The sequence below is a fragment of the Leishmania braziliensis genome, chromosome 29 (genome assembly GCF_000002845.2).
Source record: "Leishmania braziliensis MHOM/BR/75/M2904 complete genome, chromosome 29".
NCBI lineage: Eukaryota > Euglenozoa > Kinetoplastea > Trypanosomatida > Trypanosomatidae > Leishmania > Leishmania braziliensis.
This window is the reverse complement of record NC_009321.2, coordinates 1113815-1128493: the sequence shown is the minus strand read 5'-3', so window position 1 is coordinate 1128493 and position 14679 is coordinate 1113815. Positions and strand designations below refer to the sequence as shown.

The 14679-nt window shown below is 58.0% G+C and overlaps 5 protein-coding genes across 5 annotated transcripts; all 5 read right to left on the bottom strand.

The window, feature by feature from the left end:
* Window positions 1-637: 637 nt before the first annotated feature.
* LBRM_29_2780 (putative serine/threonine protein kinase) lies at window positions 638-1612 on the bottom strand (the record flags this gene model as incomplete). The annotated part of the gene is made up of 1 exon (XM_001566570.2): window positions 638-1612. The coding sequence occupies one exon, from the start codon at window positions 1610-1612 to the stop codon at window positions 638-640; it is 975 nt and encodes a 324-aa protein (XP_001566620.1).
* Window positions 1613-2768: 1156 nt separating this feature from the next.
* On the bottom strand, window positions 2769-3605 carry LBRM_29_2770 (conserved hypothetical protein; the record flags this gene model as incomplete). Its single annotated transcript, XM_001566569.2, has 1 exon — window positions 2769-3605. One exon carries the CDS (start codon window positions 3603-3605, stop codon window positions 2769-2771), a length of 837 nt encoding a protein of 278 aa, XP_001566619.1.
* A 715-nt stretch (window positions 3606-4320) lies between these two features.
* Window positions 4321-7299, bottom strand: LBRM_29_2760 (conserved hypothetical protein; the record flags this gene model as incomplete). Its single annotated transcript, XM_001566568.2, has 1 exon — window positions 4321-7299. The coding sequence occupies one exon, from the start codon at window positions 7297-7299 to the stop codon at window positions 4321-4323; it is 2979 nt and encodes a 992-aa protein (XP_001566618.2).
* A 984-nt stretch (window positions 7300-8283) lies between these two features.
* LBRM_29_2750 (conserved hypothetical protein) lies at window positions 8284-9213 on the bottom strand (the record flags this gene model as incomplete). Its single annotated transcript, XM_001566567.2, has 1 exon — window positions 8284-9213. The coding sequence occupies one exon, from the start codon at window positions 9211-9213 to the stop codon at window positions 8284-8286; it is 930 nt and encodes a 309-aa protein (XP_001566617.1).
* Window positions 9214-10179: 966 nt separating this feature from the next.
* Window positions 10180-13425, bottom strand: LBRM_29_2740 (conserved hypothetical protein; the record flags this gene model as incomplete). Its single annotated transcript, XM_001566566.1, has 1 exon — window positions 10180-13425. One exon carries the CDS (start codon window positions 13423-13425, stop codon window positions 10180-10182), a length of 3246 nt encoding a protein of 1081 aa, XP_001566616.1.
* Window positions 13426-14679: the final 1254 nt, after the last annotated feature.

Genomic DNA, 14679 nt, shown 5'->3' with positions numbered 1-14679 from the left:
GCGCGCATCTCTGCCCTCATGGCGCGATAGGGTGCGGCCGCCAAGACGCTTTTGCCACAGCGGGTCGCACCGCGTACTGCGGCTTTGGGCACCGTCGGCCTGGCGTCGGAGACCGGTGGGAAGGCCCCTAATAGTCACCTCAAGGCAGCACAGACAGAGCAGTAGACGGACGCGTGCACTAGTGGTATTCTCAGCACGATTCAGTGTAGGCTGGTGCATCATGCGATCATGACAGCAAGCCTATTCGGCACAGCGTCACCCCAGCCCTCCTCGCGCACACCAGAGCTCCACAGGCATACCTCACGAACAGCTGCAGGCGGCCTGGCCGCCTCACGGAGTGAACACTGAAGACTGAGATAATACGCGCAGGGACGGCGTGCACTTTCACAGAAGGAAGGGTGTGATTAAAAAACTAGACGGAGGCAAAACAGAATGTGCTGTCGGCAGGATGACTGCGGACACGCATAAGGAAAGAGAATGGCGGAAGGAAGAGAAAATATGCTCGTTTTAGTCGGTGCTAGACGGAGAAGGTCAGCACCTCCACTGCAAAGCGAGCACTCATAAAAGCACGCGGTCTAGACGAGACACGAGCATCCGCCTGTACTCGTTTTGCTACAGTTTTGGGGGGTCGACGTGGTCACGTGTGCAGTGACGAGGGGATGTCATCCCCATCTTCATCCAGTTTGGCAAGCTCGCTGCGAATGTCATCAATACGGCGATGCAGCTCGAGCAGTCGCTTGTCACTCATGAGGCTCTCCGGCAGCGTCGCTTGTACAACCTCAAAGGCGCTGGGACGGCGAGCAGGATCTTCAGATAGCATCGACTCAATCAGCGCATTGAATCCTGGTGAGTAGCCTTCCATTTGCCTGAGATTGGCAGCCGAGGAATCCTCCTTGGCAGTGATCATCATCGTCTCGCAGCTCTTTCCGAGGGCGTACATGTCTGCAGGCGGGCCAATGACGTCGTGTAAGTTCTTCAGCAGCTCAGGGCTCATGTATCGCCGGTCGCCATCGTCATCGTTGAGGCCGAGAAAGTGTTCACCTGTCACGGAGTTCTTGCCATTAAGGGGACGCGTCAAACCGAAATCGCACAGCTTGAAAATGAACGTGTCGGTGTCGAGTTGACGCCTCAAGATGTTCTCCGGCTTCACATCCATGTGCACAACATCGTGCGAGTGCAATTCATAGAGAGCCATAGACGTCTGATGAAGCATGGCGGTGAGGACAGCCTCACTCACGGGAGGCGGCAAAGATGCCACACAATCATCCAGCCTCTCGAGTCGCACGAAGACGGCCTGGTCCTCGACCCATCCATCAAAGTAGCGGACGATGTGTCGGTGGGGAAAGGAGCTTAGCGCATAAATCTCCTGCAGCTGCTGCTGGAGATTCGACTCGCCGCAGATTGGTCGCTTCGTCTGTTTGACGGCGTACTCGAGCTTGTCAAAGTCGTGACGGTAACACTTTACTACACCAAACGAGCCCTCTGCCATCTCGCGCACCTCACTCATTTCATTTGTCAGGCGACTAATAGATACAGTAGAGCGACGCGCGCTCTGCAACGTCTGACCTACATCATCCACATCACTCGAGAACATTGCAGACATAAGGCACATCAACCGCAGCAGAGGGCGGCCGTGTTACTGGCTGGCTTATACTAAACACGTTGCCCTCTTTGCCACGCCGTCTCCTTCTTTCCCCCCTGTCGATGTCGTGCAGGTGCGAACGTGTCAGCCTAAAGAGAGGCTTCTCGCGGAGAGTCAGAAGATCAGAGAACGTTGTAGGAGTGCGAAAGCGACAGCGCAGGTCGCAGCCTCCTCTCAACGGGCGCACTTCTTCTTTCTGGAATGGGGCGTGTGCGTGGCTGTGTTGTTGTGTTCGTGGCAGAATGCCACGTGGAAAGGGAAATATACAATGCGTATGAGATTGTGTGCTCCTCCGATGCAGCAGCACATATTACGCAGATAAGAAGAAATCCAGGCAGAGTGGCGTGGAGAGAAGAGCGGCAGAGGCGGCACGAGTCGACTTACACGTGTACACGTACACTTCTCTATGCACAGACGCGCAGGCGCTCCTTGTTGCCGACGAACAGCCCATATAAGAAGAATCCAAGGAAGTGGCACTCGCATGCAAGTGCCGGTGTTTAGTACGTGATCAGGATTACTGGGAAGAAAACGAAGACTCACACAGAAAGGCGCGGTTCAGCCCACCGCCGCCCTGGTCAGAGCGAAAGAGGGATGGAGAAGGCGTGAAGGCATGAGAAAAACAGTACGCAGAGGAAAGAGCATGAAGGAGGGAAGAGAGAGCCACTTTAGAGCAGTGGTGCGCAGCAGTAGCCGTTTCCTTGAGATCTGAGTGAGAAGAGGGAGCAACGGGGCGACTTGCTCCATTACCGCTTAGGGGGAAAAGATGCAGCCACACGTGCGCACGCCTATTCGGGCACGTCCATCAATACCCACTGAAGCCACTCCACACTCTCTCGTGCCACCATTGCCGGAGTGCACGAGGAGCAGACAAGAGTGGACGAGATGATACGAGACAGGTACAGCAGCGACTACCCAAAAAAAGAAGGAGCGCCTCACACGGGCGGTAAGATGGGGAGGGGGGAGGTGGCAAGGCTTGTACAGGGGCGGGTCGGGCACAAGAGCGAATATGTGAAACAAAACAAGCAACAATGACAACAGTAGAAAATCGCACTAGGCGACGTAGTTTACGTGGATAGTATACATCAGATGGACAGTCCGGGGGGAGAGCAATTCAACCAGAAGAGCGCTATCCTGCAACTGTTACCGGGGACATCCCTGAGTCAATGTCTACGGTGCCACTAACTTGATTCCCCGTCAGCTGCACAGGGCACTCGGCGAGCACGTGAAGAGAGCCCTCAAACGTGTTCCCGCTGCATGAGCTGTGGCCGCCCTTCGACGCGAAGAAGCACAGAATCCCACACCAGCCCACGGTGTTGCCGCGGATGACTGGGTTGCTGCCATCCGTCACGTACAGACCGAACTTGCGGACGTGCTCAATCGTGTTCTGCTCGCATAGCCCAGCTGCTTTCTTTTCATAGTACACGCCGAAGGCGCAGTCGTGGATGCGGTTCTCCCGCAGCACGGCCTCGCTGCCCTGAACGTGGATTGCGTTCACGCGGCACTCGAAAATGTCTGTCTGAGACACCTCTCCAAAAGAGCCGGCCATGAAGTACACGCCGTCACCACCGGCGACGCAGTGGTGTACGCGACTGCTGTGCACCGTGACGGTGGCGCCAGGGTGAACCCGGACACCGTCAGAGCCGTGATGGACATCGCACCTTTCGAGGACGGCGTGCCCCTTGCGCACGTCCACCATCCCACGCACCTCCAGGCCATCGAGCGTCACGTTCGCACAGACGACCACAGTGCCGATGATGGTGGCGCGTACGGACCTGGTGTCCTCTGAATTCTCCGGTACCGGTGCGGCCGCTAGAGTGACGTTAAAGAGAAGATGTACCGTCTCCTCAAAGACGCCGGCAGACACCACAATTGTGTCTCCTGGGGTTGTCCGCTCCAACGCTGCCGCCAGTGTGGCGGCGTGAGCATCTGTTTGAGGTCCGACGACGATGGTCTGCGAGGGCATGAGGATTTTGACGAGGTGCAATGTAGAAAGGGAAACGGTGTAACAAAATTGAGTGAAGAGAAGAGGCAAGAGAAGGAAAACAACGGAGAGCCGCCACGGGTGAAGAGACACACAAAGGGAAAAGGGCAGAGTTTTGTCTCTGATCGCAGGTGTTGTGAGGTTCGACATGGATAGACGCATGGAGAGGATCACAGCAATAGTTGAAGGGGGCAGTACAAGAGAGAGAGAGAGAGAGAGGAGGAAACGTATGTGAGAGTTAAGCAGAAACAGGGAGTGCGGAGTTGAGCAATAACCAGTGACAGCGCAGGTGAGGGACATGGGAGGCATGACGGGCAGCGGAACGTAGAGGAAAGAGACCCTCAACCGACGCCAAGACGCGTTCTTCTGATGAGCAAAACCCACATGTAGGATGTCAAGCAGAGCGCGTCACAGCCCTCCCCGCGCTTCTGCCATCCGCACACGATCGAACCAACACGAGAAGAGGCCTCCCTTCACGTGGATGATATTTTCTTCTGCGGTCCCTTCGCCTATCCGGGGGTTAAGGAGGCAAGAATGCAAAGATCGGTTAAGGAAGACGTGAAATGTGAGGAGTAACCGCACCTGCACTGTCGAACGCACAGGTACACAGACTGAGACATACGTGCATGCGCACGTGGGTGCAGATGAATGAGAACGCGCACAGCAGGATCGATAGCACCGGCAACGCAGGGGCGCATTACAAGTCCCACTCCGCCGCCTCGCCATCGTCGGCGCTCAGCGGTTTGAGTGAACGCCCGTGGCACGTAAAAACCTCCACATCTGCTAGCATCGCATTGCCCTCGATGGTTGGCGCGCGACGTGAGACCTGGAGCTCCAGGATGTGATACATGTCGCCAGCTCCTGCATCAGGCTCGACTGGGCCCCAGCCCTCCGCGTTCAGATCCACCTTGAGGGACCGCCACGCGTGTCGCACCTCTTGTCCACTCGTAGCAAGCAAAACGGCCTCCACCTCGTGCCAATCGCCCTCACCGCTGCGCCACCTCATCGCATAGCGGTCAAAAAACGATGTTGCTAACAGCGGCACGTACGGCGCCGCCGGCATCACTGCCACGCATAGGCGCACACGCAGCTTGAAGGAGTACCACGTGAGACTGGCAGAGGCGGGGTAGAGAAGAAAAAGGCCGCTGCTCGCGACCGACATGTGATACGCGAGACGGTATACTCCGTTGTTGCCCAACACCCTCAGGAGCCCACGCGCGGAAGTAAAGAGGGCAGACGCAGGGACTTTGTAGCCGACAACAAGACCACTGGCAGCAATGAAAATGCAATGCTCTTTTAGGTACGTGGAAGTGGGAGCGGATGTAACCCGCACAGTTGCAGTCCCGTCGCCCTCGCCGCGCGGCACGCTCAGGATCTCGTAAGGAACGCGCAAGTAGATGGAGGCTTGCTGCTTGGTGGATCCAGACGCCGCCGGTAGTTTCGCCACTACGGACACGCGTCTGCCTGTCACACACGACATGAGCTGGTGAACAACGTACGAGTCGGTGAAGACAAACTCTGCTGGTGGGAAGCGATTCGACTGCAGAAAGCGGAGGAGATGCCCATACTCCACTCCAAGACGAGACATCGGTGTGACTGGGGAGGCTGGTGGTGCAAGAAGGCACGACAGGTGCGATGAAAGGAGGGATAGCCAGCCCCGCTGCACACAGAGATGCGCGAATGCGTTCCCAAACGACATGTCATGCCAACAGTCATGCGGAAGCGGCACAGGGAAGACGGTGGCCGCCGTCTGCTCATCCACGGCGTCTGCGCAATGCTCCATCGCCTGGACAAGGGTACGCCAGAGTGACACATCGATGGGACGCTGCTCCACAACGGTGCGTACAAGGTCCCACCGACCATGTTGAGCAAAGATGAGTGCGGACGCCTTCTGTTGATGAGCGGGCGGCAGAAGGGCTGCTGATGCGCCGGCATGTAAACAGAGCAAAATGATCCGAGTGGTGTCGGAAGTCAGCCCCCTCTGTGTCGCCGCTGCGAGAGCCATCTGCCAAGGGGCGTACATCGGCATCGATGTAAGCAGCCTGGAGACGACAGCCGATTCTGTTGGCGGAAAAGCATCGCCCACCATCAAGAAAACACGCAGTGCCTCCTGCCACCGTTTCGCTTGCAGCAACACCCGCAGGGTGCCGGCGCACGCCGTCGTCACCAGCTGATCCTCAATGGCGTCCCGAGGCGGCGGGGCGCTGACAAGCAGGTCCATCACCTCCATCGCGTGCCACCATCTCGCACTAAGTTGCATCGCACGACTTAGCGAAGCGGCGACAGAGATGTTGGCAGTTGCATCCACTGCGTTGTACTCTTGCAGGAGACTCCAAAACTGCTTCAACTTGCCAGCATCGCTGAGAAGCCGCAGCGTCTCTGGGAGATACACGCGCCAGTGAGGGTCGGCCGCTTCCACTTGCTTCATTGTGAAGTTGAGGGCCGTTCTCCAGTTGAGGTGAGGGTTTCCAGTGAGTAGGTCTCCGTGCTCCTCCTGTATCCTCGCCGACGTCTCAGTCGAGCGGTGATGCAGCAATGCCTGCGTGGCAAAGTAGGGCTGCGCCCCAGACATGCGTGTAAGCACGCCAAGAGCCTTGTCAAAGCCTTCTCGCGTTGTACCGTACGAGTGCACTGACGAGCACTGTAAGGCTGTACCAAGTGTAGCGACCGCATGAGCGGCGCTCGGGTGGTGGGGGAAGCGGTGAACGAGAATATCGGCGATGCGAGAGGAGAGCTGAAACACGTTGCTGCTGTGACATCGCTTCTCTCTGCCCAAGGCGTGGCGCAGTAGCCTTTCGAGTGCTACGGCGTCGCTGTCGCCTTCTGGGTGTGTGGTCATCATCAGCAGCCAGCGTGGAGGCAAGAGCGCCAGAGACTGTGACGACAGTTTTGCGGTGGTGGCGTCAAACTCGTCAAAGAGAAACGGAAGCCACTGAGGAAGTTTCGCCTTCAGGGCCCCCAATGCCTGTCTCTCAGGCGTGTCGTTGTGGTGATGCAGCCAGTCCAGCGACCACGCCAACACCTCCAGTGCATGCGCCATGGGTGCCCGCCGAGGCTTAGGCGCTGCCGCGATGACACGCTTCGCCTCGTCCACGGAGTCAACGAGAGCGGTCCACCAGTCGGGGGAGAAACTCTCATGTGAGTAGCACGCGCACATGGAATGCACGCTTAACAGTCGCAGATAGCCAATGAGCTCTGTGTCACTGCGCGGTCCTTGACGGGACTGGGGGTGCCCAACAGCCTGCGAGCACACACGGCACCCTCGCTGTGCCTGGTCGGAGAACAGAAGTACACTGGCCGTGTCGGCTGCTGCACTGATGTCATGTGCCGGCAAATAAGACTGCAGTGCAAGCGCGTCTCTCCAGAGTCTGCGCGCAGCGGTGCAGCGGCGCGTCGGCGAGGACGCAAGTAGATGCTCGATGCTGGTCAGCGCCTCTCTACACAACTCCGCTGGCGCCTGGCCTGGGTGGATGTACATGCGCGACTGAACACGCTGCAGCAGCGCTTGACACCTTTTCCACGCCTCATCCGTGGGCGCAACGCGGCTCGATGGTTGCGGTGACGGCGGCACCTCAGCCACTTCTGTCGAATGTGCACGACCATAGAGCTCAAAGAACGCTGAGGACCGCCAGAAAACCGACAAGCAAAGCGCTCGTCTGGCCTTTGAGACCCACATGCGTGTTCCTGAGCTGTGAGTGAGGCGATTGTGGAGAGGAGAGGAGACGCACACGAAGAACCGAAAGGAAGAGTGACGCAGGAATCAGGCGAGGAGAGAAGCAAATGCATAAAAAAGAAGCAGGCAACGATGGTAGCCAAGGGGGGCAGCGCTGCTGCTGCGGATGTGCAGACCTGCGCATGGCAGACAAAAGAGAAAGACGCGGCATTTGCCCGCCTAAAGAAATTGTCAGCTGCCGATTGGGCGGAACTCGCTTGCTCAGTGAAAAAGACCCGCTTTGCAGCAACGAAGAGTGCGCGTAAGGTCACTCACATCAAGGACTGCCTTCTCAACCCCACACGCTCGCGGAGCGAGAGCGTAGACTCGCACTCCATGGAAGCAGACTTGCTTACCTCACAGGAGTGGAGTGCAGCCAGTGAAGAAAAATGAGATCAGCTGCAGCTTGAGTCGGATCGCTTCTCAGACATACAGACGCCAATCCCAAACAACCTTCGCACGTGCCCCGGGTGCGCATGTATGTGACACGTACCACAGTCGTCGGCAAGGGCACAACGCAGGCACAGACAGGTGTGCAGGGTGCGCTGGCCGCTCTCACATCAGCCGAAGAAAAAAAGGACCAAGGCAACTTCGCACTCGCCTCATTTTTTCTCGCCCTCATTTCCGCTATGCGGCCCTAAGGCAGCCGAGATGTCATCCGCTCGTAGCAACGAGATCAGCAGTGTCCGATAGATGCAAATCAAGCAAAACAAAAGAAACCCCAAAGACAGAGAAGAACACAACGGACTGCACGAGAACAGCGCTCGCCACAGTAACCATACGCCCAACTCCGTGGCAGAAGCCTGCGTCTGGAATCTCGGGCAGGAGTGAAACGCTAAGAAAATGGAGAGAAGCCCCTCGCTGAATCCCCATGCCGTGCAACGAGGACTCCGCAGCTGTGGTCGACGAAAATTGGATTGGCATGGCAGCAAAGCGAAGAGAAGTGCGCTAAGGTGCATTGATGTCAGCAGCAACAGCATCCGTTGGGGTTGCCTGCATCTCACTTTGCTGCGACACAGCCGGAAAGCCGTTGGCCACGTTGTTGCACCGATGCGAGCGCACGGAAAGTAACTCCTCCGCGGCAGGGGCGTCAGAGAAGCAGAGAGCCGATGCAGTGGCGTATTGGGACGGCACTGTCACCCCTGCAGGACAGAATGGGTCGCCAGGTGGCAACACGGTGTTGGGCATGAGAGGCATCGCGGAGTGCTCGATGGTCGTGATGCTCGGCACTGGCGCAGGCATCAACACCGCCGATGGCGTTGGTACTGTGCTGTTCGTTGATGGTGCTTCCATGAAAGGCGGGGAGAGGTTTGGTGGTTCGCCGGTACCGGAGTGCGACTGATGAAGGGCAGCCGTTGTGGAAGTGTACGGGGGAGTCGCTCCCTGCGCTGCCGCCTTCGCAGACTGTTGACCATTGAAAGAGGCCCCCAACGCCGGGGTGGAGGTGGTCGCGGTCGCTGCCATGCACGGCGGGTAGCTATATGGCAGTGGTACGTACATCATGGGCTGTGCACCGGCACCATACTGCGATACGTAGGGATGAGGGGTGAGCGTCGCGTTCGAATTCGCGCCAGGTGGAGGTGGAATCATACCGGGTATCCACATTTGCGGAGAGCCGGTGCCAGTTTGTGGGGGCATGGAAAATCCCATCGGTGCGGCACCAGGGGAGAGAGCGCAGATGGGAGAATACTGTCCGTAGTACGGCATTATCGGTGATGGTATTGGAAGCTGCGGCATAAGTGTAGCATCCTCAACGCCTGCGTAGCCGGGAACGGCATCGCTCCGGACGAAAGAACCAAACTTTGAGCCTCTGGACGCTTCATTGGCCTTCTGTGACGCTGCAGGCGCCTTGTCGACTTTCCGATTGGAGGTGTGCATAAGGGCGAAGGCGGTGTACAGTTGCCTACGGAAAGGACAGCGCCGGCAAGAAAAAAGTGCAGGGAGGCACTGCTGTGAGATGCAGCAGCACGCACCACACAAAACGAGCGCAGAAAACACGGCAGCGGTGGCCCAGGCACGAGAATAGACTGGCTGGCCGTCGCACCGTCCGCTTGTGAAAGTGAAGAGGGAGGGGAGGAAAGAGAGGCGATAAGCGCACGCAGAAGAAGGCGCGTTGTGCTGCTGAGAGGCAAAACAACAAGTGGCGCCCACACACCCGATCGCAAACGCGTAGTGGGCGAGAAGGCGTGTAGAAATGCGGAATGAGCAGCACAAGGCAACCGCGTGTCGAAAAGACGCCGCCGCACCAGCAGGAGAGAAGAGAGAGAGAGAGAGCGGGAAGCGAAAGCGAGAGGAATAGCAGGTGTAACAGTAAGTGTAGAAGAGAGAACGCATCTGGTGCCACCTCCGCCGCCTCCTGAGTCCCACATCAACACCACCTGCGTTAGTCTTCTCTTCGGCCAGGGGATGGACAATTGGCGATGGTGGTGACGCAGAAGCCCACACGGCACTCCCAACTCTCCCCACCTCTGCGACACCTTCTCGCTAAGCGAGTGCACGAAGAAGAGTTGAGGAACTGCAGAAGCGCCTCTTGGGGCTTGGCCACTCACCTGCGTGTGTGTGCTTGACTTCACGTGACCGCGATCAAACACACAACAGCCGTGCCTTGATGACGGGCGGCATCCAAAGCGAAGTGAGAGCTCCACCCTCACCTGGCATCTGCGAAGGGTCTCCTTGCCTCCGCTTCTCCTCTCGTAAGAGCATCGGTAATGGTCTCCTCTTCCCATACCGATTGACAGTCCTTACCCATCTGGGTATACTCCATCATGTATGATTCAGCTTGGACACGCACGCCGCTGTTGGCACCATCCCTCTCCACTCGGGAAACCGGCTGCATCTCCTTTCCTACATGTACCGCAACGCAGAAGTGAGTTTCTCCAGTGCACTCTCCAATTTCACCACCACCACAGCAGGCGGCGACACACGATCAAACCGCGTCGCAGTCGTAACTGGCTTAACCAGAGGACAACTCGCCAGCCCCGTGATGTAATCCTCCGACGAGACGTTACCTAACCTCTCAGCACGCAACGCCGCCTCCAATCCCCGCACGCGCGCCTCACGGTAGCGCAAGAGTTGACGGCGTTGATTCACTTTTTCGGCAATAGTGGCCAGCTGCTCAGTGAGACGAGACGCAATCGCCTCTCTCTCCTCCAACGCTGCCGTCATCTTCTCCACATTTTCCACCCCCCGCTCCACCCGTGCCTCGCGCGCGATGACGGCAGTAGTGGCGCGCAGCAGCTTCTCTTCATCGATCGACGAGGGGACTGACCGCCTTTCGTTTCGATGAGTGCTTACAGAAGTCTCCGCTCTCATCACAGCGGCTTCCTTTTCCCCAACTTGCCTCTCCCGATCAGCCACGGTCGCCGTCGCCTCCCGCAGTCGCTGTGTTGCTTGCTTCAGTGCCTTCTCCCGCTTCTTCAGTGCAGCCTCGCGCGCATCCAGGGCCTCTGTGCGGGTCGTTTCCACCGTGTTGCTCACCGGCTTCGTGGCTGTCCTGTACTGCACAGGGGGAGGGAACTCACGTGTCTCCTGCAGCGCCGCGCAATAGTGCGCGTGTAGCGCGCGCAGATTCCGCATTGGAGACTCAATGGAAGGGAACATCTGGTGCACAAGGTCGAACAGCGGAACGACAAACATCTCCATGAAAAAGAGCTGTCCCCTCTCAAGACTCGCACTCCGGCTGCTCCCCGGACTCGGTGGTAGCCCGCGCGCCGCCTCCTCGTCGCCCTGCGCGCGCATCTCTTCCACAATGCCCAGCCACTTCGGCGCCACCGCCAGCCCACGAGCCTGCGCCCCGATATCGGCAGCGTGCAAAAACAGCGAGAGTGCCTGCTGTCGATCCGCGGCAACAGTCACGTCATACGTTTTGCCTTCCTGGAGAGGGCGCGACCACTGCTCCATCAACGACGCGTGGCGCCCCATGAAGGTGCAGCCAATGAGCGCTGCAACAAGGCCGTGGAACTCCAGGGCCTCCGTGTCACTCATGTCGCCGTGCGTGAAGTCGAGCTCCGGTGTTGCCAGAAGGTGAAAGGCCGTTGCCGTGTGCATCTGTTCAAGTACCTGCGATGCGTTGTAGCGCATGTACATCGCGTCAAACGTATTTCTAAGAAACATCTCTGATCGGCCGGGGTGTCGGATGTCGTGCACGGCAGCTGCAAACACAACTGCGCGCTTCTCTACGGTCGTCATGTGCGCCAGCAGGCCAGGGCAGCGGCATATAAGCGCATACACGCCCTGCATCACATCCGCCGCGTGCACTCTGTTGTGGTACGGGTTGGCGCGGTAGTTTGCCTGTACCGTTGCCAGCAGACACACCCACCGGTGCTGCGAGGCCCTGTCAGGAAAGAGGTTTAAATTCAGCGCGATCTGGTGGCCAATGCGCATGAGGACGTCGGCCTCGCCACCCCGCTGTGCTTCGGCAACAGTGTCGAACTCCCACTTCTCAAGACCAGGCACAGGCGCGATAGTGCCCACGTTGACATTGGAAACACTTACGTACTGCAGTTCCTCTACAATAGTAGCCTGGGCCCATCGTGACTTGGTCGCTGCGGGGACGTGCGGCAGTGCAGCGATGTCCGATGGTGATGCGGCTGCCGATATCAACACCTGCTGCTGCAGCGCCGCCTCCACCGCAGCACGCAGCTCGCTCAGCCACGTCTGCCACGAGCGCAGCCCCTCCTCGTACGACAGCTTCGTCTCCACCAGCTTCCCGCGAAGATCCCCCAGCTCCGCTCGCACCGCCGTGGCTGCCTCAAAACAGCCACGCCGCAGCTTCGTAACAAGCCGCTCCTTCTCTGCCAGGTCTGCACGGAGGCGTGCGTTCGCCTCCTGCTCCCGCGGTAAATCTTGTTGGACTGCTGTCCTTTGAGCGTTCAGTTGTGTGCGCAGCTCCGACACTAGCGCCCTGGCGGCCTCCGACTTGAGGGCGCCATCTTCACGCAATCGTAAAGCCTCTTCCACTGCACGGTCGAGCTCGCCTTGAAGGTGCCGCTGCGCAGCACTAGAAGAAGCGAGCTGTTCTTTAAGAGTAGCGATCTCACGCTGCTTCTCTACCCCATCGACAGCCGCGGCGTCGTCAGTAATTTTCGGTGCGCTAATTTGTTGCCGCTCGTATCGCTCCTGTGCCTGGGCCAGGGCAGATGTCGCCTTTGAGAGGTCCTCTCTGAGGCGCTGCAGCTCCTTGTCGTGCGCCGCATCTGAAGCAATTCGAGACTGCTCCGCTGCGCGCAGAGACTCTACATTACGGTCGTAGTCCTTCTGAAGGTGAGTGCTGGCTTCTACAATCGACTGCAGCTGGGCAGTCAGTTGCTTGATCTTCTCCTCACTGTAGGTGTTCATGGTCTTCATCGCGGCGCGCAACTCGCTCAGCTCCTCGGCACTTTGCACAGACATGTCCTCCGCCTTCCGCACGGCGGATTGCAGCTTTACCGCCGACGCTTCCCACTCTACTTTCGCCTGCATGTGCTCCTGGATCTGGGCATTCATGGCCTCGCTAGCCTGAGCAGCACTTGCTGCTCTCTGCTCAGCCTCCTCAAGTTGTCGTGCTGTACTCTCCCTCTGGTCCCTTTCGTCCCGCAACTGCAGCTGTAGCTTCTCTGCCGATTGTGCTGCCGCGTCGGCTGAGGCAACGGCCTTCATGAGCTCCTCCGTCAGCTCTGCAATACAGGTGTCTTTGGCAGTGAGGAGATTGATGAGTGTGTCGTTCTCCTCGCGAAGGCGACGGGTGTCGGCTTTGGTGCGATCGAACTCCTCATCGAGCGCTTTCAGCTTCAACTCCAGCGCCTCCATCGAGGTAGAGAGAGGAAGTGATGCGGCGCCTACGTCCGCCGGTGTCAGGGCCGCGTGCTGCTCGAGTTGAGAAAGACGCCAGTCTTGAGTTTTCCGAAAACAATCGATGCACACGGCCTTGGGTGCAGACATCGGGAACAGCGTACATTGCGCTGAGAGACACGAGGAGCAGAAAAGTCGCCCGCAGCACGGGCAGTTCTCCTTGGAGGTAAAAAAGCTAAACCGCTTGCCGCATGCCGCACAGACCTCCGCAGATTCCACCCACTGAGAGCGAGGCACCGGGTGCCCCGGCATGAGAGACATGGCGCACTCTGAAAGGGGTCCGCACGACGAAAGAAGCAGAAGAGGGCGGAAAGGGTAGACATGAGAGAAGACCGAGAGCAAAAGGAGGAGCAAGTCTCACCGTGGGCAAGAAAAGCGAGTGCACCTCTTCTTCGTCTGCCGCTGCTGTGTGCCTCTTTATGTTAATGTTCATGCTGGCGCATGTGCATGAGTAGCGGCCCTTGGCGAATGGGGGGGGGGGGGAGGCGACGATCGTTTTTCTCCGCAGTCTCGCATGTACGGCTACCCTCTTCTCCCTGTTGCGTTCCAAAGCAGGCGTCAGGCATGTGCGCATGGGGAAGGATGGCGCAGAGGTGTTGGTCGTCAGGTGAACAGAGCAACATGAAAGGTAAGGACAGAAACGAAAAGAGGAGGAACTCATTCAGTGAAACCTCAAAACAAATGAAGAGAATGACAAGCACAGAACAGAGGACGCATGGAGGTGGATAGCTGGACAAAGGGCGAGATCGCAGGCCATGATTGCCTGTCTGTGCTTCTCGTTGAGTCCCCTGTGAGAAGGCGAGTCGTACCCTCACTCCTTCCGTAAAAGGATCCTTATGGTGCCCTTCATCCTTGCAGCTCCCACACATGCAGAGAAGCACCACATTGGAGGTTGTGATAAAAAGGCACAGTAGAGATAACACGCAAGAGCATGAGTGTAGGAGGACTACTCGGTAGTATCCTGGCCTGATGGCACGAGTGCTGGACATCACCCTTTTGCTTTGATGAGCCGTCAACGCAGAGAGTGTGAGAGGAGTCACTTGACCAAACTCACGGTTCAGCATGCAGGAACTGTACCAAGGTTCATTTGGCCTCGCCGAACGCGGAGAACAAGGGGCTTTAACCCTATACTTTCTTCGGCGGTGCCCGTGCATGCTTCTTCGGGTGCATTCTCGAGGGCTCAGTCGCACTTCGTTAGGGCTTTCCGTGGCTAAGCAGTGACCACCCCGCAGCAATCCTCTAATTGGTTTTGGGTCTCCTACAGTCGCTCGGTGGCTTCTCTCGGGGTTCTGCACAGCGGGGGAAAAGGTAGCGCTCAGAGGTGACAGCGCGCCACCCTTCACATACGAGCGGGAGAGAGACGGCCCCGGTACGAGGCCGTACTCCCCAAAGCTATGCAACAGTGTGCCGGCAGGATTCAGCAAACCCACTATGAAGACAACCACCATGCTCCGCTCGTAGAGCCAACCGTGCGTGGGTACTCGCCCAGATTGCTCACCGACAGACCTCGCACAA